The sequence below is a fragment of the Dipodomys spectabilis genome, unplaced genomic scaffold (assembly GCF_019054845.1).
Source record: "Dipodomys spectabilis isolate Male_0828 unplaced genomic scaffold, ASM1905484v1 ptg000783l, whole genome shotgun sequence".
NCBI classification, from domain to species: Eukaryota; Metazoa; Chordata; class Mammalia; order Rodentia; family Heteromyidae; genus Dipodomys; species Dipodomys spectabilis.
Genome location: NW_024871460.1, coordinates 20,152,739 through 20,176,711, shown reverse-complemented (window position 1 = coordinate 20,176,711; position 23,973 = coordinate 20,152,739). Strand labels below are relative to the sequence as shown.

The window sequence follows — 23,973 nt, the reverse complement described above, 5'->3', positions numbered from 1 at the left end:
ACAGCTTTACTCTTTATGGGAAAATGTGATACTGTAAAGTATGATCATATTGTGAAAGTTGGCAATAAACATTATGTATATGGTTAGAATGAAAAAAAAACAAGGACCCAAATTCTCTACATGTCCATATAAAAGCAGTTCAGGTTCTTCGTTATCCAGATTTACCAAGTACGTTGGGGGGAGAGGAACGTATGTGTCTGAAGAGTTTGAGGCAAAAGAACAGCAGGCAAGGTAGTTTTAAGTCAGCTATTGTTTGCTCCCATTGCTAGAGTTATGGTTTTATCTTTGAAATAATTTTATCATTATATGTTTTGAGAGAAATGCATATTACTATTATTGTTAAAAATCAATAAACTCACAGTTCACATATGATAACTAATAAATAAGGAGAAAACCTCCATTACTGAAAAATATTTCCTGATTCATAATAAAAGGGAGATATTTAGAGTTAAAAATATGCAAACCCAAGTAAATGTGTATTTTTTTTCTAAACTATGCCTACCATTTGATTTGATTCTGTTCCAGGGCTATAGCACTGACATACCAAGAACACTTTGGAGTGACTTATTTAACCCTCTCAGAAGACCCCAGTCCTCGAGTAATTTTTCACAACAGATGTCCAGTAACATTGCTTATAAAGGAAAATATTAAAGGTATTTATGGAACTGAATTTGAGGAATATAAAAACATATTCTTTCTTGAGGTTCTCAATTTAGTAGATACTTGTGATCCTGTATAGAATGTTTAAATAAAAGTTTGTATCTGAGCCTCAGTGGCTGACACCTGTAATCCTAACTACTCAGAAAACTGAGATCTGAGGATCGTGGTTCAAAGCAGCCCAGGCAGGAAAGTCCATGAGACTCTTCTCTCCAATTAGCCACCAGAAAGCCAGAAGTTGCTCAAGTGGTACAGTGCTAGCCTTGAGTTCAATGAACCCAAGACCAGCACACACAAAAAAGAGTATGCATCCTTTTCTGAGTAGTCTGTTTCACATATGCATTTTTTACATTTCAGATACTCCAAAGTTTGAAGTTTATTGCAGAAAAATTCCTTTTGAGAGTTCAATGCATCATGAGCTATATCATCATATTTCCAGTTATCCAGATTGTAGGACCAAAGATTTACTTCCTAGTCTTCGTTTGAGAGTAGAATTGCTGGAAGAAATAACAACTGAATGGAGTGACGCCATTGATATCAACAGTCAGGGAACACAGGTTAGTGAACCACATGGGTTCCTGCTAGACCAAAGAATAATTCCTTTTTCTACATTCTCATTGATTGTTTAAGTATTACTATTATTTATTTGGTCAGTCATGAGGCTTGAACTCTGGACCTGAGCACCGTCTCTGAACTTTTCAGTTCAAGGTGAACACTCTACCACATGAGCCACAGCACCACTTCTGGTTTTCTGGTAGATAATTGGAGATGAGAGTCTCACGGACTTTTCTGCCAGGGCTGGCTTTGAACCATGATACTCAGATCTCAGCCTCCTGAGAAGCTAGGATTACAGGTGTGAGCCACCAGCACCCAGCTTAATTATATATATACATATATGCATAATATATGTATAATATACATATAATATATATATTAATATTATATCATATATTATGTAATAAATATTTTTAAGGCTGAACTTGTCTCTGTCAGAAAGCAGCACTCGGAAAAATGAAACCATTTCAAATCTAGTAGACATCAAAAGTGAAGCAAAATTGTTACACTTAGTAGTTCATGCCTGTAATACTAGCTACTAAGGAGGCTGAGATCTAAGGTCTGTATTTGAAGACAGCCCAAGCAAAAAGTCCATAAAATTCATAATCTGCAATTAACCACCAAAAAAAACTGGAAATGGAGCTGTGGCTCAAGTGGCAGAGCACTAACCTTGAGCAAAAAATCTAAGGGACAGGGCCCAGATCCTGAGTTCAAGTCCTATGAGTAGCGCGCGCGCATGCGCGCGCGCGCGCGCGCGCGCGCGCGCGCACACACACACACACACACACACACACACACACACACACACACTCACACACTCTTGTCAGACTTCTTTATATAAAAGGGGGTCCAGCTGTCCAGATTTTAGAATAATTATATCAACCCTAGATTAATTCCCTGTTCTGAAAGCATAACAATTTTAAAATATCTGTACTAGTAATCCATAAAACCCTTCAAATATAATCTTAAAAAGCTAAATTGGTTTCTATGTCACTGAGTTACTAGTATTGCTTTTGTGAAAAAAAATGCACATGAATCTAGTATTTCTTTTTTTGCTGTACTTAAAATTTACTACTTATAAATTTTAATGATTACTGCTTGTAAATTTCAATGGAAATTTAATGACAATTCAGTGTCATTAAATGTTTACTGTTAATGTTGCCTAACCATCACTATTAGGTTAGTCAGTTTTCCATCTCTGTGACAAAAGTACCTGAGAAACTTAGCTCAAAGGAAGAAAGATTTATCTTTAAATAATAAATTGTTAAATAAAAAATAATGTTTCAGTCTACGGTAAACTGTCCTCATTCTCTAATTGTGGCAAGCAGAAGCATTATGGGGGAAGGGCATGGCTAAGGAAACCTGCTCACATCATGGCAGGAAGGGACTGGAGACCATTTACACCCTTCAAAGATAGCCCCCAGTGTCCTACTTCCTCCAAGTAGTTCCCATCCCCTAATTACGCATTCAGCTATGAGCTATTTTACCAATGGGTTAATCCATTCATGAAGTTAGTGCCCTTAAGATCCAATTACTTCTCAATAGTTCCACCATGTGCAGACCAAGATTTCAACACATGGAGTTTTGGAGCCATTTTTTAAAATCTAAACCATTAATAGCCACTATCCATTTTATTATTCTAAACAGAAACTCTAAACACACCCTCCCCTTCCTCAATCCTAGTAGACTCTATGTGCTTTCTGTCACTAAATTTGCTTACTTCTAAGCATCTCAGATAAGAGAAATAATAAAGTATTTGTACCTTTGTATCTGAGGCTTTTTTTTACTTTGTAAATTATGTTAAAGGCTCACTGCATGTGTCTTAAAGTTAGTCATTTTATGTCTGAATAATATTGTGCTATACTTTAAAAAAGTTATTTCACATACATTCACATAGTCTTCACAATAAGCTTATGAAATAGAGTCCAATGTTATAATGCTATAAATCACATATTAGTCATACTAAAAATAATAATAAGCATTGATTATCATTTAGTAATCACTCTGTGCCAGATTTTGTGCTAGCTGTGCTCTCTAAGTTTGATAATAGTCATGTAAGTTAGAATTCCCATGAACTATAAGAGAAAGGTCTAAGGTAGATCTCAATCTTCCTGCATCCAGCACCCATTCTCCAAGACACTGGGCTGTGCATGGTTCTCTTTCATTTGGAATCCTTGGCCCTTCTCTTTCCTTGTCCTCCAGCATATTCTTATTTCAAGATGTAGCTAAAGCCCCTATAACCATCTCTGTGTGTTCATATAACATTTATACCTTTAATTATCTTTTTTTTCAGCATTGGGGATTAACCCAGGGATTCACACTTGCCAAGCTAGCACTCTACCATTGGAGCCATGCCCACAGCCCTTTTGCTTGCGTATTGTTTGTATATTGTCTCTCTTAACTTTGTCCAGTCTGACCTTGAATTTGTGATCTTTCTACTTCTGTTTCCCTAGAAGCTGAGATTACATGCTTATAACTGTACTTCTTTAGGTTATCTTCTACTACATCAAGATTCCTGGAAGTGGTTAACCACATTTATCCATAGCATAGTGGTGAATGATTAAATAAGATGAGATTGCTAAAAGTCTATAAAGAAGAGCAAGAGGGTCACAGATACCTAGAGAAACTTCAGCTTGCAAACATAAAGCAGCAAAATAGATGAGGAAAAGCACCTAAATGATAAGAGGAGGGCTGGATAGGAAGAGGAGAACCATTGAGAGACTAACCAAGATAATGATGAGAAATTGTAAGTGCGGAATGAGCCGAAATGAGAGAATGGAGGGGCAAGTTTAAATTGTTCTTTTAAGGAATGTGACCATAAGAAACTGAGATCAGTGGAGGAAGTTCTTTACATGGTAATGGGAAGGGGCCAGACAAGAAGAGCAGGAAAAAAAACAAAACAAAACATAGAGTAAGTCAAGAAGAGTCACTCCCATGTCTCTGAGAGAGGAAAGAAGACAAGGATGAGCACAGCTGCAGATAGATGTGTGGAGAGAGATAGGGGTAGGAAATTCAGTGACGTGGTTCTCAGTAGCCTGGTGTTTATTTATTTATGCCAGTTCTGGGGCTTGAACTCAGGGCTTGGGCACTGTACCTGAGCTTCTTTTGCTCAAGGCTAGCGCTCTACCACTTGAGCCACAGCACCATTTCTGGCTTTTTCTGTTTATGTGGTACTGAGGTATGGAACCCATTGTTTGATGCATGCTAGGCAAGCACAGTCCCAGCCCCTGGAGTTTATTTTTAAAGTGGAGAATGAATAATCTGCTAAAGTAAGGAAAGAGGGAGGGAATGAAAGCCTGCTTTTGAAGTAGACAGTCTGCCCAGCATATCATTTCCACAGCAATGCTCATATGATGGTCATTGAAAATCTGGTGGGTCTGTGCAGCATTGAGAAATGTCCCTAGTCTTGTTAATTTACAAAATAAATACTTTAAGCTTCTCAAGTGTTCCTGGACTCCCCTGCACTGGGTTGAAAACTTGCTTATATATCACTAGACACTTCTTTACAATAGGCATCTTGTCTCCCAAGCTATATTTGGGGAGTTCCTATTCACTCTTAAGTTTCCTCAGACATTGGTAGTCAGAGCTACTTCAAAGCCCAGGAGGGGTACACTTTCCAACATTCCTCTTATCATCTGTGGACAGAGGACCCAGCAGAGGCTCATGGTCCCATTAATCTTTGAGGAGCTCTATGCCATATGTCCTGCAGACCATGGTGTACTTCCTCCTCTGGAAGATGTGTTTCAGACCCTCACCAACATCTACTCCTCAATAATACTCCAGGCATATAAATCACTGGTGAGAGAAGGAGCTATGTCCCTGATGATAATCATATGAGACTTGTACTACTGCAAACTACAGGAGCTGCGAAGGAATTAGCAGGCATCTTAAAGAGAGAACAGTCAGCCATTGGAGAGCAAAGAAGTGTGTCTCTAGTTGAGAGACCTGGAATCTGTCTGTGTCTTTACAGACAAACAGGCCTCTAGAAAGAGGGTGGCCGAATTTTCTAGTCAGAACAAGCAACATGTTAAAGTTTCAGGACTCAAGTAGGGGTATGTTCTTTTTAGGGCACAAAACATCAGTATGGCTGTCCTGTCTGATAAAAGACAGGAGGAGAGGAGACCTGTGAGGCAGAGAAGAACTCTAGCAAGCCCTTAGTATCCTGTAAGGATTGGCTTTTATCTTGAGTCACAGGAAATCATCAGATTGTTTATGAAAAGTACATTCTGAGCCACTGAAGGGGAATGATTAGTTAATTATCCCATTATGGCTGAATTTCCTTCTAAAAGGACCCGTAAATTCTCATGATCTTTAGTTCTTAATTCTCATGATCTTTGGTTCTTAATAGAAGTGTTTAGTACAGTCAACCTCACTGCTATTCTCAATGTGTTTGTATTTAGGAGACACCAGTTCATGTGTGTATAGCTCAGTACCATCTACAAAGTGCTTCCATTCTTTCATTCATTTGTTCAAAACATTTTATTGAAAGTCTATCAAGTGCTAAACCCTTCTTCTCAAATAAGGTATAATTCCCACCTAAATAAATGGAGTAATGTGGTAAGATAGATACTAAGACAGAGCCATTGGTCATTGAAAAGCTTCTTAGATAGGACTTTTTTTTTTTCAGTTATGGGGCTTGAACTTTGGGCCTGGGTGCTGTCCTGCAGCTCTTCGGCTCAAGGCTATAGCACTCTAACACTTGAGCCAGAGCACCACTTCTGGTTTTCTGGTGGTTTGTTGGATATAAGAGTCTCACGGACTTTCTGCCTGGGCTGGCTTTGAACCGTGATCCTCAGATCTCAGCCTCCTGAGTAGCTAAGATTACAGGCATGAGCCACCAGCGCCCAGCTAGATAGCACAATTTTTATATTGATTTTCCACTGAGAGGTTTCGGGCTTAAAGAGGTTTCACTTCTGTGGCTTGCTTCTATCCAGAGTCAGGTTGAGACCTAAATCTGCCCATGCAACCTCCCAGTCTTGTTTGTTTTTTCTACACCACACTGACCTCTGAAGTCTACCTTGACTACAGATACTGCTGCCTGAACACTTATCAAACCAAATCAGAAGTTTTCCAACTTCTCCCTTTAATTAGTATGAGAGTATGTTGTTTTAGAAGGTCCCAATGTCAGAGTTGTAGTTCATTCCAGTGGTGACTTTATGAAACTTTTTTTTTTTAATTTTAGATTAGTGCTGGGGTTTGAACTCAGAGTCTCACACTTGCTAGATCTCTTGCTCAACTGGCACTCTGCCACTTCAGTCACACTTTTAGCTTGTTTGTTTTTTTTTTTTTTCCGGTTATTTTGAAGAGGAAATGTAGATTTTTCTGCCTAGATGACTTCAAACTTTTCAGTCCTCCTGATCTCAGCATCCTGAGTTGTAGGCTAGGGTTACAGGCATGAGCCACTGGCTTTTTTATTTTTATTTTTGGAAGTACTGGGGTTTAACTCAGGGCCTTGTAATTGCTAAGCAAGCACTCTACCACCTGAGCCATGAGACCAATCTCTTTTGCTTTATTTTTCAGGGTGTCTTGCATTTTGCCTAGGCCAGCATCAGATCATGATCTTCCTGCCAATACTTTCACTCCATTCAGCTGGAATCAATAACTTTTTGTCCAGGCTGGCCAGAAACTATGATCCTCCTAATCAATACCTTCCAGATATCTGGGATTATAGGTGTATGTCATCATACCAGGCCCAGAAACTTTTTCACTGATCTCACTACTGTCCCTTGGTAGCATCCACTTGTTTATCCTCCAGATTATCTCAGATTATTTATTTCCCATTGGATGCACCCACACTAGTTTTTACAGTCGCAGCTTCCCCATTTTCTCTGTTTTCTTATTCTCGCCAAAAAATGTTGGCACTTTGAGTCACTCCTTTAGTAAATGCAATTTCCAGACACATCACCACAGTTACCCTTGCATGAACACACAGTGTGTTATATTCCCTTTTTTAAATCTGGCAGCTGGAATTACATGCAGTATTCCAAATGTGGTCTAACCAGCTATTACCTCCCTATGGTTCCATTAATAAAGTAGAAGGTTGAATTAGCTTTTTATTAACAAGTTCAGACTATTTCTTGTTATTGAATTTGTGGTCGACCACATCCCCCAGGTTTTTTTTATCATATGATTTGCTAAACAGTTGGCTTTTTAAGCCCAATGACAAAATGTTGCAATTTTTCCTAATAAATTAAATCTTGTTGCTATTGGCTTCATATAGATTGTGAAATTACTTAAAAATTTTTGTGATGCTGTCATCTAACACATTAAGTATCCATGATAGCTTTATGTCATCTATAGATGTGGTGAGTATGCATTCTACATGTTCTTCCAAGAAGTTAATAAATATGTTGAGCAGCACAAATCCCAGGTCTCCATACTGTGAGGATCACTGAACACTTCAGCCGTGACTAGGTTCAGTCAGCTAGTACCACACCAAACTCTACTGTCATCTAAATACAGGAGAAAATGTGTAGAAAGGCACTTTTAAACAATACTGTGCATATTTCACATCTACAAAACTGTCATGAAACACTTCAAGCCTTGATGAACCAGAATTTGGATGTCTGATCTGTCCATTTGGTGCAGGTCCCAGACTACCCTCTACACTAATGGTTGGAGCAACAGCTAGGGATTTCAGATACCTCTAGCTGCCATCCAGGAATTCTTACATAGAAGAAAAGTTTGTAATCTAAGTGAATATCTAAAAAAATAACTGGTTCAGGTGTTTTGGCTTCTTGCTTATTTTTCTCAGCTTCCTCCACACCCACGTTAGGGCCAGCACAGATTAACAACAGATTGGCACCTACTTCTGCACATCAGCAAGTACTCTGGTCTAGAATCTCCTATGCGTTTACTATTGGTTCTGGCTGAATCACAACTGTTTCCACAGACACTCAGGAGTAGGAAATTTCTCTGAAATGTCTTTCAGAATCATATACAGGGAAAAATTACATCCAGAATATCTACTGTTTGCTTTTCATCTGTTTTCAACCTTTTCTACTTCAATCACCTTAGAAATTTATCTCCTTTTTCTTTCTGGAATATCTAATTCATCTGATAACTGTAGGTACTGTCTATCACCCAATTACTACCAGATATCTCTGGTTCTGACCCTTCTGAGCTCTAAATCTCTGTTTCCTGCTACTCACCAAATATCTCAGATCTATGGGTATTTCAAACTCAGTGTGTCTCTAAAATCACGATGATCATTTTTCAGACCCCAAACCAGCTTTTCCCAGAATCTGTTTCAGTTAATGTCATAATTTCCCTAGAAAACAGGCTTAAATAATACTACTGTAAATTTGTACTGAATGCCTGTTTTATTTCAAGTGCTCTAAAGCTATTTTCATTGGTCTGTCACATCCCTTAATGGAAGATGCTACCTGAAGCTCAGAGAGGTGATCTTGCACAGGACTAGTGGGCCTGGGATTCACACCCAGAATTGTCTGGCTTACAAGCTTTCTGCTGCATCCAAGTACCTTCCTGTTCTCTCTTGCCCCGGACACCCAGTAAATCTGTGTTCTCTCAGAAATACCTCATAAATGCCTGGAATCTGTCCCTTCGCTCCATAACCAGAGTTGTCTTCAAGCCTTTGGTTCGTTATCTCAATCCAAGATTTTAGCAGTAGCCTCTTAAAAGATCTCTCTATAGTTAACCTGTCCACTCTAGTCTGTGTCCACAACAACTACCAAAGTAGCTAATAAAACATGTTTTATTATTACTTTTATTATTATTAGTCTAGAGGCAGCTCTCTAGTCCACTAGAATGCCTAAAGCAGATCAGCTCTGGGACCAGGCTACATCTTACCTTTGTCTTCCCTTTATAGGTTAGGGATTAGTCCCTTAGCACAGGTGTAAACATCTTCTTCCCAGCCTTCAAAGACAATGCCTGAAATTCTTTCATATCATAGCTTATCTACTTGATAGTCTTTTCTGTATACTACTCTTATGAATGTAGAAGAAGTGAAGCCTGTTTCTACTCTTAGGAGTGTTCTTACCTTTTTTTTTTTTTTCCAGCTGGATAGTCTGGGAGATTTTTTTCCTTTGATAGTACTAAGATTTGAGGTCAGGCTACATACTTGCTAAACATGTGCTGTACCCTGTGAGCCATACCTCCAGCCCTTTTTTGTACTGGTTGTTTTTTATATATAATCTTACTTCCTGCCCATAGACCTGGATCCACCTACATTAGGCTTCCTGTTCTAGCTAACAGGCACTTACCACTACACTTAGCTTTTCCATTGAGCTGGAATCTAGCCTACACTCTCCCTAGAGCTTATGATGAGAGGCATGAACCACCTGTACCTAGTTATCAGTTAAGAAGAGATTTGGTGAACTTTTCTGCATGGGCTGGCTTCAAACCTCTGTCCAGATACTGTAATCCTGAGTAGCAGGATTACGTGTGTGAACCCTCAGCACTGGCATTCCTGGTCCTTACTGAAGCATTCCTTTGTTGTCTTGCTTCCTTTTACCTCTTTCTGGATTTAAGAGAGCTTCTGTGGGAAAAGTATACCCTTGATATGAGTTACATTCTTAGGCACTTTAACATTTAAACGTTTTAATAATGAATATGATGATTTCGGTCAGTCTTAGAAAGTTAAACTAGGTTGTGCTGCCTATCATCATCATCATAATTATCCCAGGTTCAGTTTTTGTGCTATGTGCTCCATCTTGAATCTGCTCCATTGTAACCAACCACTCCCAAACCCAGAGACTTAAAATAATGATTAAGAGTGTTTTATGAGGCCGGGCGCCGGTGGCTTACCCCTGTAATCCTAGATACTCAGGAGGCTGAGATCTGAGGATTGCAGTTCAAAGCCAGCCCAGGCAGGAAAGACCGTGAGGCTCTTATCTCCAATAAACCAGAAAACCGGAAGTGGTGTTGTAGCTCAAGCAGTAGAGTGCTAGCTTTGAGCTGAAGAGCTGAGAGACAGTGACCAGGCCCAGAGTTCAAGCCCCATGACTGACAAAAAAAAAAAAAAATGTTTTATGCTTCTAAGAAGTTGTGAGTGAATTTTCTGCAGGGTGAATCTTGGACTACATACATACTGCATTTGGCAGGAGTTGGCTGATGAATGGATTCAGCTAGGAATTCTGGACAACTCTCTCACCATGTGGTCTTTCCTGCTTGAGCAGGCCAGACCAGGTTTATTCACCCCCATAAGCAAGTTATTTGGGGTTTGGTTTTTTTGGTTGTTTTGCTGATGCCCTGTTATCTAAAGAAAGTCATATAGCCAAGCTCTTATGTCCACTTAGGAAGGAGCTACACAGAACATGTATACTCAGATGCAAAAACTCATTGATGTATTTCACTCATCTACCATTGGTACAAAAAATAGAAAGCAGCAGCTTCCTTTACAGTCCAAAATGTATTTTGGGGCTTTTCAACCAGTACAGACTCTGTCACAGCCTCTCAACTCATTTATTAGAAGTAATATGTTCTTTAGCCCATGTCTGATCTGAAACAGAAAGCCCTTACCTATTCTCTGCAGCAGGGAACAAAAAGATGACTCTTCTATACTGTAACTCAAAAGTATCACGTGTCAATTATGCCCATAGCCCATTGGCAAAAAGTAGTCACATGGCTGCAGTCTAATCCTGTGGGAGAGGGGAGATAGATACCACCACAGCAGCCACTGTTCAAAGTTGGCTATTCCAGTCACCTACTGATCTTCCCTGAGGACCAGGCCCTCGGTGTAGTTACTGAAGAAAATAGACAAAATGCCTTTGCTTTGGTGGAGCTCACAGAGAAATGAGGGTGGTTACTACAGAAGAGAAGTGTTGTATATACCTCTGCTCTGGAATGTTAGTTTTGTCTCAGTATTTGTGCAGTTTGCCTTGTTGCCACTTGAGCTGTGAACAACTGGTGCATATCTTTTTATCTACTCCGATAACCAGTTTTTTTGTGGGTACCCTGTAAGTATGTATCAGAAAATGGGTAAACTGATTGAATGATCCAACCATCAGTCCCGAACAAGGATTTCCTTTAGGTTTATAGCTGCATATACAAAGGCTTGGAGTTGTGAGCTTTTATTCTAACATGTGAAAGACAACAAGGAGATGGGCCAGGATTTAAGACCATTTCTTTCATTGTCAACAGGGACAAAAGATACACCCAGCAGTCTCTCCATACTCTAGGTTTTTGACTAGCAGGTATGGATTTGAAGTTTAGATTAATTTGCCTTCTTTCAAAACTCCCCCTAGACAATTAAACCTTAAAAAGGTTTGTGCCAAGTGAATAATCCCATCTTCCAGTAAGGATTTGTTGGAATACAATATATTTTAGGCACAGGGAATGGGAAATGGTAAGGCAAGGGCCTAGGCTAGAGCAATAACTGAGCAGAACTAGAAGATGAATCGCAGATAAGCTTACGAGAGAAGGAGGCAAAGATGGCAACTAGGTGGCCTGGCTGAATATGGTCAGAGTTTCTAAGAGAGAAACCACTACAAAAGAAAGAAGCCCAGTAACCTTTGGGTTATTTCTCAACATGAGTCTGTGGTCCTCTCCTGTTCTTCATTTAGTCAAATTTAGAATGCATTCATCACTTGGCAAGTAAGCACCTAGCTTTGTTTCTTCCTTCAAGAATTGTCAGGGATTTTTCTATTATCTCCTGTCCTAATAATAGAGGTCCAGATTTGGAGTAAAATGGTTTGCAGATCATTAGAATGAACATTCCCAAGCACAGGAAGTTCTTGCCCCTGCCTTCAGGTAATCCTGGCTGTGAACATGATGTTCTTGGGGTTGTTTTTCCACAGAGTTCTGTTCTGTTTTCAAATAGTTATTCATGTAAGCAGCATTGTTATTTAAAGTTGACAGGACGTCTGTTCTGCTGCCCTGGCACCTGCATTCTGACATTGAACAGTTTTTAGTTTTTAGTCTTAGTTCATCTTCTTATGGTATAAAAATCAATTTTGACCCTAAGCAAATTAATTTACCTAAAATTCTTATGAGTTTGTGAGGGATGGGCTTTGGGGGAGGCGGGGTTGTGCCCAGCATGTGAAGCTACCCTTGTAGTAGTAAGTCAGCTCTCAACAGTCTGAAAATGTTTCACACATTGCTGTTCAAGTCCTCAGTTTTAGGGTGTTTTCCCCCCATGGAGATTCATATGTACACATAAAGCTGGCCCAAGGCTGGCCTCCAGCACACACAGAGGTATTTGTCAGTTCTAAAGAAGCAGAGAATGAAGATACTCATGCCCCATCATCCATCATTTCTCTTCTGTGAACAATGGTACAGTTGGATATTGAAAAATCTGGGTTTGATTTTTTTTTTTTCATTTCAAGTCAACTGAATAGCCAGTACACATGGATATAAAGAAATATAAGCAGAAAGTGTTTTTGGTAATTAATCAGAACTCAGACATTCAAAATAGGCCATTTCAGTAGCATTCTTAGTGCTGTGTAATGAGATTGTGAATATTGCATTGCAGGTTGTGTTCCTCACTGGTTTTGGCTATGTGTACGTGGACATTGTGCATCAGTGTGGCACAATCTTCATCACTATGGTCCCTGAAGGAAAAGCAGGATTTATTTTAACCAATAGCAACAGGTATATCTAATTATTTTTCCAGTAATATAGTTAAGATTTACCATTATAAATATGTAGCCTATCATTTGTCATTCTTTGTTACCTCTGTATACCCCTGACAATTCTAGTTAATTATGTATGATATGTAAGATCTAGTTACTAGCATTAAATCATACAATATATTATCTTTTTTCAGTCTTTTCATTCTTCTGTTGTAAGTTTGACAACCTGATTTACAAACTAAGACATACATCTTAAGTTATACAATTATTTTTTTGCCTAAAACAATGTTTCTTTTTTTTTTATTGTGAAAATACTATACAGAGGAGTTACAATTACCATACATTTCTTATCAAGCATTGTAGCCTCCTCCTTTGTTTCTTTTTTTAAAAAAAATCTTTTTATATATTTGAAATACTTGTTCAAAGGGGTCCTGATAGAAGTATAAATTGGTATCATTTTCTTTTTTTTTTTCTTTTTTTGGTCCGGTCGTGGGACCTGAACTCTGGGCCTGGGCGCTGTCCCTCAGCTCTTCAGCTCAAGGCTAGCGCTCTACCACTCGAGCCACAGCTCTACTTCCGGCTTTCTTTTTGCTTATGTGGTGCTGAGGAATCGAACCCAGGGCTTCATGCATGCAAGGCGAGCGCTCTACCATTGAGCCACCTTCCCAGCCCCTGGTATCATTTTCTTAAACGTACTTTATCAGTATGTTTTAAGAGCTTTGAAATCTCTTTGGCTTAGAAATTCCACTTTTAAAGATTTAAAGAGTTAAAAAAGAGTAAGGAAATGGACATAGATATGTACAAAGGGATGTTTCTAACATTGCTAATTATAATAGCAAAATATTGTTGTACCAAAATGCCTATTGTCAGTAGAATCAGAAATAATTTTGCAAAAATAGGATTTTGACATAACAGAAAAATTTCTATGATAGAAAGTATAGCAAGCAGACTATAGATACAGCATTAAATATATGTAATAGTTATACATCACCTGTACATATTGACAGTATATATACACACACATATGGTTGTGTCATGTTCTTTTGGCTATACTGAAGTTTGAGCTTGAAACATCATATTTCCATGTTTCCTAAACTGGTGTTCTACTACTTAAGCCATACCTCCAGCTCTTTTTTTTTGCTGATTATTCTAAAGAAGGAGTCTAGTGAAATTTTCTACACAGGCTGGCTTTGAACCATAATCCTCCAGATCTCAGTCTCCTGAGAGGGGAGGGTAGGAGTATGTTAGCTAGAATTACAGCTCCTAGAGGGAGAAATAGTAAGATATCGCCCAAGTCCAGCTCAGGCGAAAGTTTACAATATCCTGAACCCTACCTGAAAAATAAGTAAAGCAAAAGATAATGTGGTCATGACTCAAATAAGTGACAGAACACTTGCGTAAGAAGCACAAGGCTATGAATTCAAACTTCGATATTAGGAGGAGAGGTGGTTGAAGAAAGCTAGGGTATGGTGGCTTAAGCCTATAATACTAACTACTTGGGAGGTGGAGATTAGAAGATTACCATTCAAGTCCAGCCCAGGCAAAAACATGTTTGGGATACTCCTTCACAGCCAATGGCTGGGTACAGTGGTGCACACTCAATTATGAGAATAATCACAAATACAAATAATTGGATTGTAGTCTTGGTTGTCCTGAGCATAAAATGAGACTCCCTCTCAAAAAGAGCCAAAACAGAAAGGCTGGCAAGTAGTTCAAGTGGTAGGACACCTTCTTAGCAAACATAAGGCCCTGAGTTCAACCCCAAAGTACCACCAAAGGAAAAAAAGTGAAAAGAAATAATCATGACTGCTAATAAATGGTAGATTTAGCGTCATAAGTGCTTAGTTAATAATTTCTATATTTTAATTCCTTAATAGCATTTTTAAAGAACTCATTAATTTGGGCCTGCTTTTTCACTCACATTTGATAGAATTTTTTATTTTTGCTCAAAAATATGTAGAACATTAATAGTGTGACAGAATCGGAGGCTAAAATTTAAATTGTATAAACTTCAAGCCCATACAACAGTTTTAGAAACATTCCTCATAGGGTATAAATGTTCATGACAAGCCACAAAGGAAATAAGACAGTATAAATATCTACAACTTGCACTTGTTTGATTCATTTATCCAACAAATAGTTTCAGTGCTTACTATATTCCAGGTGCTTTTCTGAGGACATAGTTGCATCAGTGAGTAAAAGACAATAAACCTTTTGCCCTTGAGAGTACATTCTCATGGACATTATCAGATTAGGAAGAAATGGGGAGAAAAGAAACATAACTAAAGGGATATTTTATGATATGGTACATGGCCAGCATGCTACAGGTATAAAACAACCCAGTTAGAGCAGCCATAAGTGACAGGACCTGGGAAAAGGGAGAATGGACTTTTAAAGCAGTTCTTATAGAAAACCAATCCAAGGCTGGGAATGTGGCTTAGTGGTAGAGCGCTTGCCTAGCATGCATGAAGCCCTGGATTCGATTCCTTAGTACCACATAAGCAGAAAAAGCCAGAACTGGCAATGTGGCTCAAGCACTAGAGCACTAGCATTGAGCACAGGAGGCTCAAGGACAGAGCCCAGGCCCTGAGTTCAAGGCCCAGGACCAGCAAAAAAAAAGAAAAAAGCCAATCCACAAATCTGGCATGTGAGCATAGTCTTGAAAAGGAAAGTGGTTATTAATGTGGTTTTCTGAAAGACATGTTTGCTAGACCAGGGCACATCATGCACCTGTGCCCTGGCATCATGGAGGGCAGGCCAGAGGCCAGCAGAGTGGGGGAGGTAAAAGTAGTAATGCATAAAGCCATGGAGCTCAGGGCTAGAAGGGGGCCCATAGGCCATTGTTAAGAGCTGCCTTTGTTGTTGTTGTTGTTGGTGGTGGTGGTGGTGGTGGTCATGGGGCCTGAACTCTGGGCCTGGGCGCTGTCCCTCAGCTCTTCAGCTCAAGGCAGGCGCTCTAGCACTTAAGCCATAGTGCCACTTCTGAAATTTTTTTCTGTTTATGTGGTACTGAGGAATTGAATCCAGGGCCTCATGCACACAAGGCAAGCACTCTACCACTGAGCCACCTTCCCAGCCCCTGCTTTTTAATTCTAAGTGAAATGAGGACGTCATTAGAACATTTGGAATAGAGAACTTGTGGCTTCAATTTTTAGATAAGTGGCTGTTCAGTTGAAGCAGGCTCTAGAGAAATGAAAATCCAACCAATCAGGACACTCTTACAGTTTGAAGGCTGTTATATGTAATCATCCAAGAGATACTGGTGGCTTAGACCACAGTAATATTAGTGGAAGTGGGTGGGAAGATTTGGGGATATATTTTTCAGGAAAAGCCAGTGAGATGTCCCTTATATGTTAGATATGGATTTAAAAATAGAGACATCAAGAGTGATTTGAAAAAAAATTGGTGTGATCAGTTGGTAGGTTATGAATACCATTAACTGAATAGAAAAGGCTGCGTGAGATTTGAGGGTGTAAGAACAAGATTTGAATACACAGATGTCATGACCAACTGAGTTGGAGACATCATTTAGCCTTCTCAGTGTGACTATATGGACAGGCAGATTGGAATTCTAGGCATCCACATAGTAGTGGTACTTCAAGACATGAGACTAGCTAAGATTCCCAAAGAATCAGTGGTGATGGGGAAGAAAAGTGGGACGATGGCTTGAGTCCTAGAGACCATTAACTTAAGAGGTCTGCTAGAAGAGAAGGAAGGATTCATGTAGACAACTAAGCATGAGTGACCAGAGAGAAGATCTCAGTAAAGACAGTTAAAAAATTGTGTGTGATGGGAGAGAAAGTTCCCAGTAATGTCAAATGTCATGAGTAATTTGAGTAAGCATAAAATGAAGTCCATCATTGCTTTGGCCAAATGGAAGTCACTGGTGACTTTGAAAAGAGTTGTTTTGTCAAACTATGATATATAATTCAGCTAGCAGCACACTCATAGAACAGAGAAGAAGAATAGGAGACAATGTATAGCAAATACTTCAGAATTTTTCTATAAAGGGTTTCAGAGAAATGAGTGCTAAGTAGAGAAGGAAGTGGAGTCATAAGGGTTTATCTAAGAGAAGAGAAATAACAGCATGTTTATGAGCTGTTGGCAAGGAAAAGAAAAGTAATCTAGAACAGGATGCATTGCGGGAGTGATGACCTTGAGCAATGAGTGCAGAATCCTGAGGTACACCTTAGGGGCACAGGGAAGGCAGCATGCTGCAAATGCTGAGCTTTCTTCTGTTTGCCTCACTTTTTCAATTTAAGGTTCTTAGTTATTTTATTCATCTTTTTGTCTTGTTCTCATCATGACAAAAGCTAATGGGATTCTGGAGTAAAAATCTGGTGTTGATAAGGGAAACACATACAGAAACATGACAAGAACTTGTAATAGTCCCATCGGGAGCATTTCCCAATACTCTTCTAGTGTGGCTGGCTCTGTCTACACACAATGTACTGACAGTTGAGTTCTTATTTGTCTCTTATGAGAATCTGATGTCCTATTAGGAGGTGTTTAATAAGACACTGTTATTTTAAAAAGAAGGAAAATTGGGGAGAATAATGTTTCCTTTTCTCCTCTAGAACTCTGGAAAAGATGATTACCTTTAAAATGTTTGTCACTCAGTTGAGCCTGGCAATATCTGATGACCTCACTCACCCCAGAGCATCGTCTGAACTTCTGAGGCTCACACTAGACAATGTTTTTCTCCACGTGGCCCCTATAGCCAGTGCCCTCTCTGGGGAAGAGCCTGCGGCCACTCTCTTCCAGCTTTACTCTGTGGAAGTCTTCTGTGGGGACCTGCAGCTGGACAACCAGCTTTACAACAAGTCCAATTTCCACTTCGCTGTTTTGGTCTGCCAAGGAGAGAAAACAGAACCTATTCAGTGTTCCAAAATGCAGAGTCTCCTTGTCTCCAGCAGGGATTTGGAAGAATACAAGGAGAATTGCTTCATCAAACTTCACATCACAGTAACTGATGGCAGTAGCTTCCTGCTTGATGTCCATGAGTTCAGTTTCGAACTGAAGCCTGCCCGGTTATATGTGGAGGACACTTTTGTGTACTACATTAAAACTTTGTTTGAGACTTACCTTCCTCACAGCAGACTGGCTAGCCGTGCCACACAGCTCTCTGGGGATAGACAAGTGCTGCCTCTACAGGTGAGACAGCATGCCAGGGCCTTAGTGAACCCGGTGAGGCTACGGAAGCTGGTCATCCAGCCAGTGAACCTGCTTGTCAGCATCCACGCTTCCCTCAAGCTGTACATAGCCTCCGACCACACTCCTCTCTCCTTCTCAGTGTTTGAAAGAGGACCCATCTTCACCACCGCAAGGCAGCTGGTCCACGCCCTGGCCATGCACTACGCTGCTGGGGCTCTGTTCAGAGCAGGTGAGGAAAAGCTAAAGGTCTATGATAAGTTAGTGCCTGGGCCAAAACTATGGAAAGCAATAGCTGAAAAGTAGAGTTTTGCAATGAAACCAAACTAGATAGAAGTCTAGACTCCACTTGTTTAAGCCCTTTGGGCAAGTTGTTAAACCTCCTTAAATCTTCATTTCCTCATCTATAAAGTGTTTTCTTGTGGGGAGGAGCAAATATAATTATGTCAAGTACTCAGCATTTTACTTTACATTTAGTAAATATTCTGACAATAGTTGCCATATTTTTCACTGTTGCATGACTTAGATTTTAGTTCAATTTAGAAAAAAAAAATTAGAAACTTGCAGCATATGACCCTTTCTCAACATACTAGCACAGCCAGAAAATCAGCCCACCTTCAGCTGTTGGGACCAAAAGGAGCCCAGTTCTAGGTGGTCACTGTTCCTCATTGCTGCTAGTAAATGCTTGTCGTTGAGAGATTTGAGCACTTGTGTGCTCTGCATGTGATGCACAAGCTCTGCCTCTCCAGAGTCAGTGTACACAGAGCAAAGTGGTGTCTTAGCCACTCCACATACCTGAGCCCAGGTAGGAAGAATGCTCTCCTTCATCCTTACCACCTTCTGGTAACAAATAGGTGGTATGCACTAGTACTTTTAGGTGGGTTGTGCTTTCCTCAGGGGCCCAGAGGGAGTGATAAAGCTTCTGTTTTCGGTTTAGTTGGGAAAGCCTTCAAAGAGTGTTTGGTATGTGTGCAGAATCTTATATGGGAAGTATTGTGCTGCAGATTATCTTGAGGACCATTTGGTCTCAGAATACAGTACTCGGCACTGAAGCAGATGTTCCTGAGCCAAGGTTAATCAGGCAGCTTGCTTGATCGTCTCCTCATGGTCCTAATGATTCAAGCCCAGAACAGCATCCCAATTTGGCCTTGTCAGGCCCCCTCCAGTAAAGAGAGCAGAAGTCTGGCTTTCTGAAAATAATGAAGGCTCTTTGTGACCTTGTGCTTGCTAAATGCATTACCGTTGAAGATTCAGATTGTAGCATTGGTCAAATGCCAGTAATTGTAATATACTGGTAAGATTACATCTCTTCCACAACAAAATTGTCATAGAAATTAACAGAGCTAACCAGATATTAAAAAAAAAAGACAATTATCAGAGACAGGGCCCTACCAAACCTATTATTTTGATAGTTTGCATAACAGCAAAGAAAATATTTCCCTCTTGCTAAGACGTCATAAAAAAGAATCAGCTTTTCAAATGAAATGTTTACAAACCATTCTAAAACGTATTCTCTCCGTTGTGCATTTAACACGAGAAACAGCCACGTGCATTACTCAGCTCTGAGCTGAGGCCAGGGAAGAAAGCAGCTTCACATTGGCATTGGGTGATCATGAGATACTTGAAGTGTCCATCTGGTAAATGCACCAGAGAAGAGGCTCCACCTATGTCCCCTGCAGCCTGTACGCTAAAGTGATCTATCTCTTTGTTTTGTGTTGTGTTTTTAATGAGCTCTCACAAAAACATTCTGTTTAGAATTTTTTATAATCCACCTAAAAATCTTCTTAATGTGCCAGGTTCACTCTATACCAAGACAAGGAATTTTAATACAAAGGGCCAATTTTTTTAGAGCCTATGGAAAACTCTGTCCCTAAAAGCTTCTGGTCTAAAATGGATTGAAAAAAGAAGTGCTTGAAGAAGCTCAAAATGGAAAGGCAGCTGGAGGCTACCACACCCCAGGTAGAATAGCAACGGAGCACAGAGTGGGAGAAAACTGGCCTGAGAGCACACTGCTTCCAGCACTCACTTGGGTCAGCTTTTACCCATTGGACAGTAGAAGTTTCCTGGTTCTAATGACCAGAAAAACACCCTGACCTCATTTCTAGGGAAATCTGCAGTGAGTCACTTAAAGAAGTTTTAAAAATAAATAAATGGTAACTAGAAATGAGTAACCCTACTTGAAGGAAAGAATGTGAGCTTGAGAATTTCCTGAGGTCCTTGTCTATCTACCTCCAAAGTCTCAATTTGCTACAAAGCCAGGTAGACTGTCTTTATCAACAACATTTCCTAACAGCTAAGCAAAAGATGTGCAGCTGGCCTTCTGTCTTTGAATTCCACATATGTATATCCAAGCAATTACACATTGAAAATATCTCCAAAAAAAGAATTGCATTTGTACTGTTCTTCTTGTCATTATTGCCTAAGATCTTTTAGAATTTACATTACAGAATTTACATTGTATTAGATGTTACAAGTTATCTATAGACGATTTAAAGTATAGGAGAGGATTTGCACAGGTTATATGCAAGTACTGCACCATTTTATACAAGGTGTTGAGTGTCCTTGGATTTTAGGATCTGAGGGGTGACTGTTTTTAGAGGAGAATTGGTAAGCAAGGAGTAAGTATCCTTGGATACTTCTGTTCTTTTCTGGCTAACTCAAGTGTCATTCAGTATGTTGTCTCGCTCCTTATCTGCTCCACAGCTGGGCCCTCGCTGTAGGCAGTGGTTTCAGGCCTCCATGGGTCGTATAACCTTGGGGATCCCAGTCCCATGCGTCTGAGAATTACAAAGGCCTCTCTTCTGCAATTTCTGTCAAAATGGGTGGGGGCTGAATGAGGAGACGGGAGCTTTCTCCAGTGTCCTCCCCACCATTCCCTTTGCACCCCCTCCTCCTTCACTCACCTGAATAGGCTTGTCACAGAGAGGTCTCTCTGCTTGGCAGAAGCCATCTTCTATCTTCAAATACTGAGTCCTTGAAGAAACAGGAAGTTACGATAGCTATAGACCCGACTGGGGAGGGAAACTTTTGACCATTCCAGGCTGAGAGTAATCTGCTCTTCTGCTATTTCTTTATTCTCCAAGGGAGCATATTCACAGCCTTTAACGGCATCCTCCTTGATCTTTTGCTCCGTGCAGCCTGGGCTTGTGGGAGGTGGGGGTCTGGGAATGAGGTAAACCTGGAATGGAAAGCTAGCTCCTGTGTTTCATCAGTGGAGATGTGCGATTGATGTCTTCCTTTGCTCCCTGACTGTGAGACTGGGCACATGGTAACACCATGTTGAATTCGCCTGTGCCTCTCATGCCAAGGGTAGCCTTCCCCGTAAATTAACCTGGGCATAGCTGAAGAGAAATGATGATATTTTTGTGGCACAGGTGCGGGAGAACTAAAGCCCCCACCTCCACAGACCTTCCATTTGCATATTCGTCTTATCAATTACTCTCTCCTTTGACTTCAATCCTGGTGTCACCATTCTAATGTTCCAGGGGAAAGACAGGCCCCACATTGATGGAAATCCCTATGACCCTGTCTTGCCTCGTGCACTCACTCACACCTCCGTGGTCTGCATGGATTGGTGCCTTGCCTCAGGCTCCGTCACAGGCTGGTCCTCCCAGGCCGCGCTGCTGAGGGAGGCATGGCTCCCCAGACTGTCCCCAGAGCCTTCCCCGGGAAGGCAGTTGTCTCTTCAGATTCCTCCTCTCCTCACTTTGGCCCTTGCCTGCCCCTGCAGTCTTCTGAGCTCACAGCCCTGAAGGGCAGCCACTACAGACTGCATCACTGCCCCATTACCAAGAGGCAGTAGACAGTGTGCAGGCCGCTGAGAAGGCCAGCTCCTGGCAAGCTCCGGCTTAAATAGGAAACCAGATCCAGAGCTACCCTCCCGAGACTGCGGCACAGAACACTCCCCTCTCACTAACCTAATCAGTATGTCCCTGTCACTGATATTTACACAACCGAAGTTAGGGCTAAAGGGGAGACATTTGTCTGGCTCTAGCTCAGTTCCAAAGGGAAGCACTCAACTTGGTAGGATTGGGAAAGATTAGAAGTAACTCCTCCATCCTTGTCGGAAGTTTGCATCCCCTTCACAACACCCCATTCAGTATTGGCCTCCCCCACCAGGCAGGCAGCTGCTCCTACTCCTGTTGCGTGGCTGCCCATGGGGCCTGGAGAGCCTGCCCAGCCCCGAGCACCTGCAACCCTGAGAGCACCTTCCTGGGCAGGTGGGAGTGTGCCCCCTGCACACGCATCTCTTTATAGGAGTTCAGGAAACTCAGGCGAGGAAGTCATACTAAAGCCATTTGTGAGGCCGCCAGAGGATCACTTTGATTTATGAAGTATGAAAGTTCGCTATTTATGAATTCACAGTGAATGAGTTATTTCCCATACTTTGCTCCAAAAAAGCTTATTACGTTCTCAGTTCTACTGTGAAAAATGGATTGCAGGGAAGGTGCCACATTTTCACAAACGTTGAAAGTAACCCTTTCCCCTTGGTGCTTTGCAGGCTGGGTGGTGGGGTCTCTGGAAATCCTCGGCAGCCCAGCAAGCTTGGTGAGAAGCATAGGAAATGGGATCTCGGACTTCTTCAGGCTTCCCTATGAGGGGCTGACTCGAGGCCCAGGAGCCTTTGTGAGCGGAGTTTCCAGAGGGACAACATCATTTGTGAAGCACATTTCTAAAGGTAGCTGCTAGTTCCTGTGATAATAATGCCTTACCTTCGGTTCCTTCCTATCCTCCTCATTTATAAAGAACATGTTAAAAGGTTTAAATACATTTACATTGCTCCAACTTTGTTTGTCTTGGTAGCTTGCAGCGAAAGTCAGACTTGGAACATAGCTCACATATGCCTTATGTTTTAAACAGATCGGTGCTTGCCTGAAGTGTGTGCAAATGTTTCAGAAACTTTAAGATCTTAAACCTCCTATTGGAAAAACAAGGATTGGCCAACCACTACTCTGTGTGATAAATGCAGAAATATTAAAGGTGCTCAAGATTTCTGCTAAACATCAGAAATCCTACACTCGGTGCCTCACTATTTTTTTTTAAGCGTAGAAACAGTTGTCATAACTTTCTGAAGGATGTGGATACATTTTGACATGGATGCTGATTTGGAGGTGAACAGCCAGTTTTGCTGTAGCATGACACGTAAACAGTGCCATCTGGTGGTTCACGTAGGCCACAGGGCAGGAAGACCAAGCTGCTTCCCACAAGAATGTTTTCGTTTCATCCCTGTGTGTTTGCTGGATGTTTTGGTCAGGTTGGCAGGGACTGAGGGACTAACAAGGGCCATCTGAGTCCCCTTTTCTTCTCAGCAGGAGGCAGGGAAAACAGGCAAAGGCCTTCTTCCCTATAAAAGGCATTGTACTGTAGATAGTCCCGAAACTCCATTATAAGCGGACAGATTGGGGGAGTCTCTAGCAGGCCTTAAAAGAAAACTTGAACTAGAAATATGAGAATGTATGATCCATAGAAAAGGGGCTGGCAAGGGAACAGCAGGAGCAATAAAAACAAACTCCAGGGACAAGGAGGAGGGCCCTCCCCTGCTCCAAAGCACGGGAGGCCAGGGCCTGGGCTGCAGACTCGCAGATGAGCCCCTGGCGGCTTTCTCGCTTCTGACACTGGAATCTCTGTGCTTTTTGTTTTTATCTTAAAATACGACAACCAACACCTGCTAAATTGAATTTCAGTGGTAGTTTTAGCATCCTGACTCATTGAATGTCTTTTACACTTGTTCTCTAACTTGTTTGGTGTGTTGGTTTGGAAGTGTGTGTGTGTGTGTGTGTGTGTGTGTGTGTGTGTGTGTGTGTGTGTGTGTGTGTGTGTTCTTTTCAGACCATTAGTAAAGATGCTATGGAACAATATCTGCTATTCTCCAAATATCTGATTAGCAAATGAGCTGACTTAGAGGTGTTGGGCCTGCTTTCAGCAAGTGGCTGAAGTTATTTTTCTTAGAAAAACCATAGCTTTTCTTTCTTTGTTGTCCTCACCTTTTTTTTCATTAATATCCTGAACATCAAAAGTCTCAGTGGTGCAATAATTATTGCCTCAGAATACCAGCTGAAAACATTTAAAATGAAGTCAG

General features: G+C 40.9%; 1 protein-coding gene across 2 annotated transcripts in view; it reads left to right on the top strand.

Annotated features, from left to right (window-relative positions):
* Window positions 1–23,973, top strand: part of Vps13b (vacuolar protein sorting 13 homolog B) — a 505,216-nt gene that overhangs the window by 466,181 nt on the left and 15,062 nt on the right. For both annotated transcript variants that reach the window (XM_042673185.1, XM_042673186.1), the window contains exons 53-57: window positions 526–653; window positions 1,015–1,214; window positions 12,644–12,762; window positions 17,321–18,126; window positions 22,396–22,572. In XM_042673185.1, coding sequence (XP_042529119.1) covers window positions 526–653; window positions 1,015–1,214; window positions 12,644–12,762; window positions 17,321–18,126; window positions 22,396–22,572 — 1,430 coding nt within the window. The remainder of the gene's footprint in view (window positions 1–525; window positions 654–1,014; window positions 1,215–12,643; window positions 12,763–17,320; window positions 18,127–22,395; window positions 22,573–23,973) is intronic.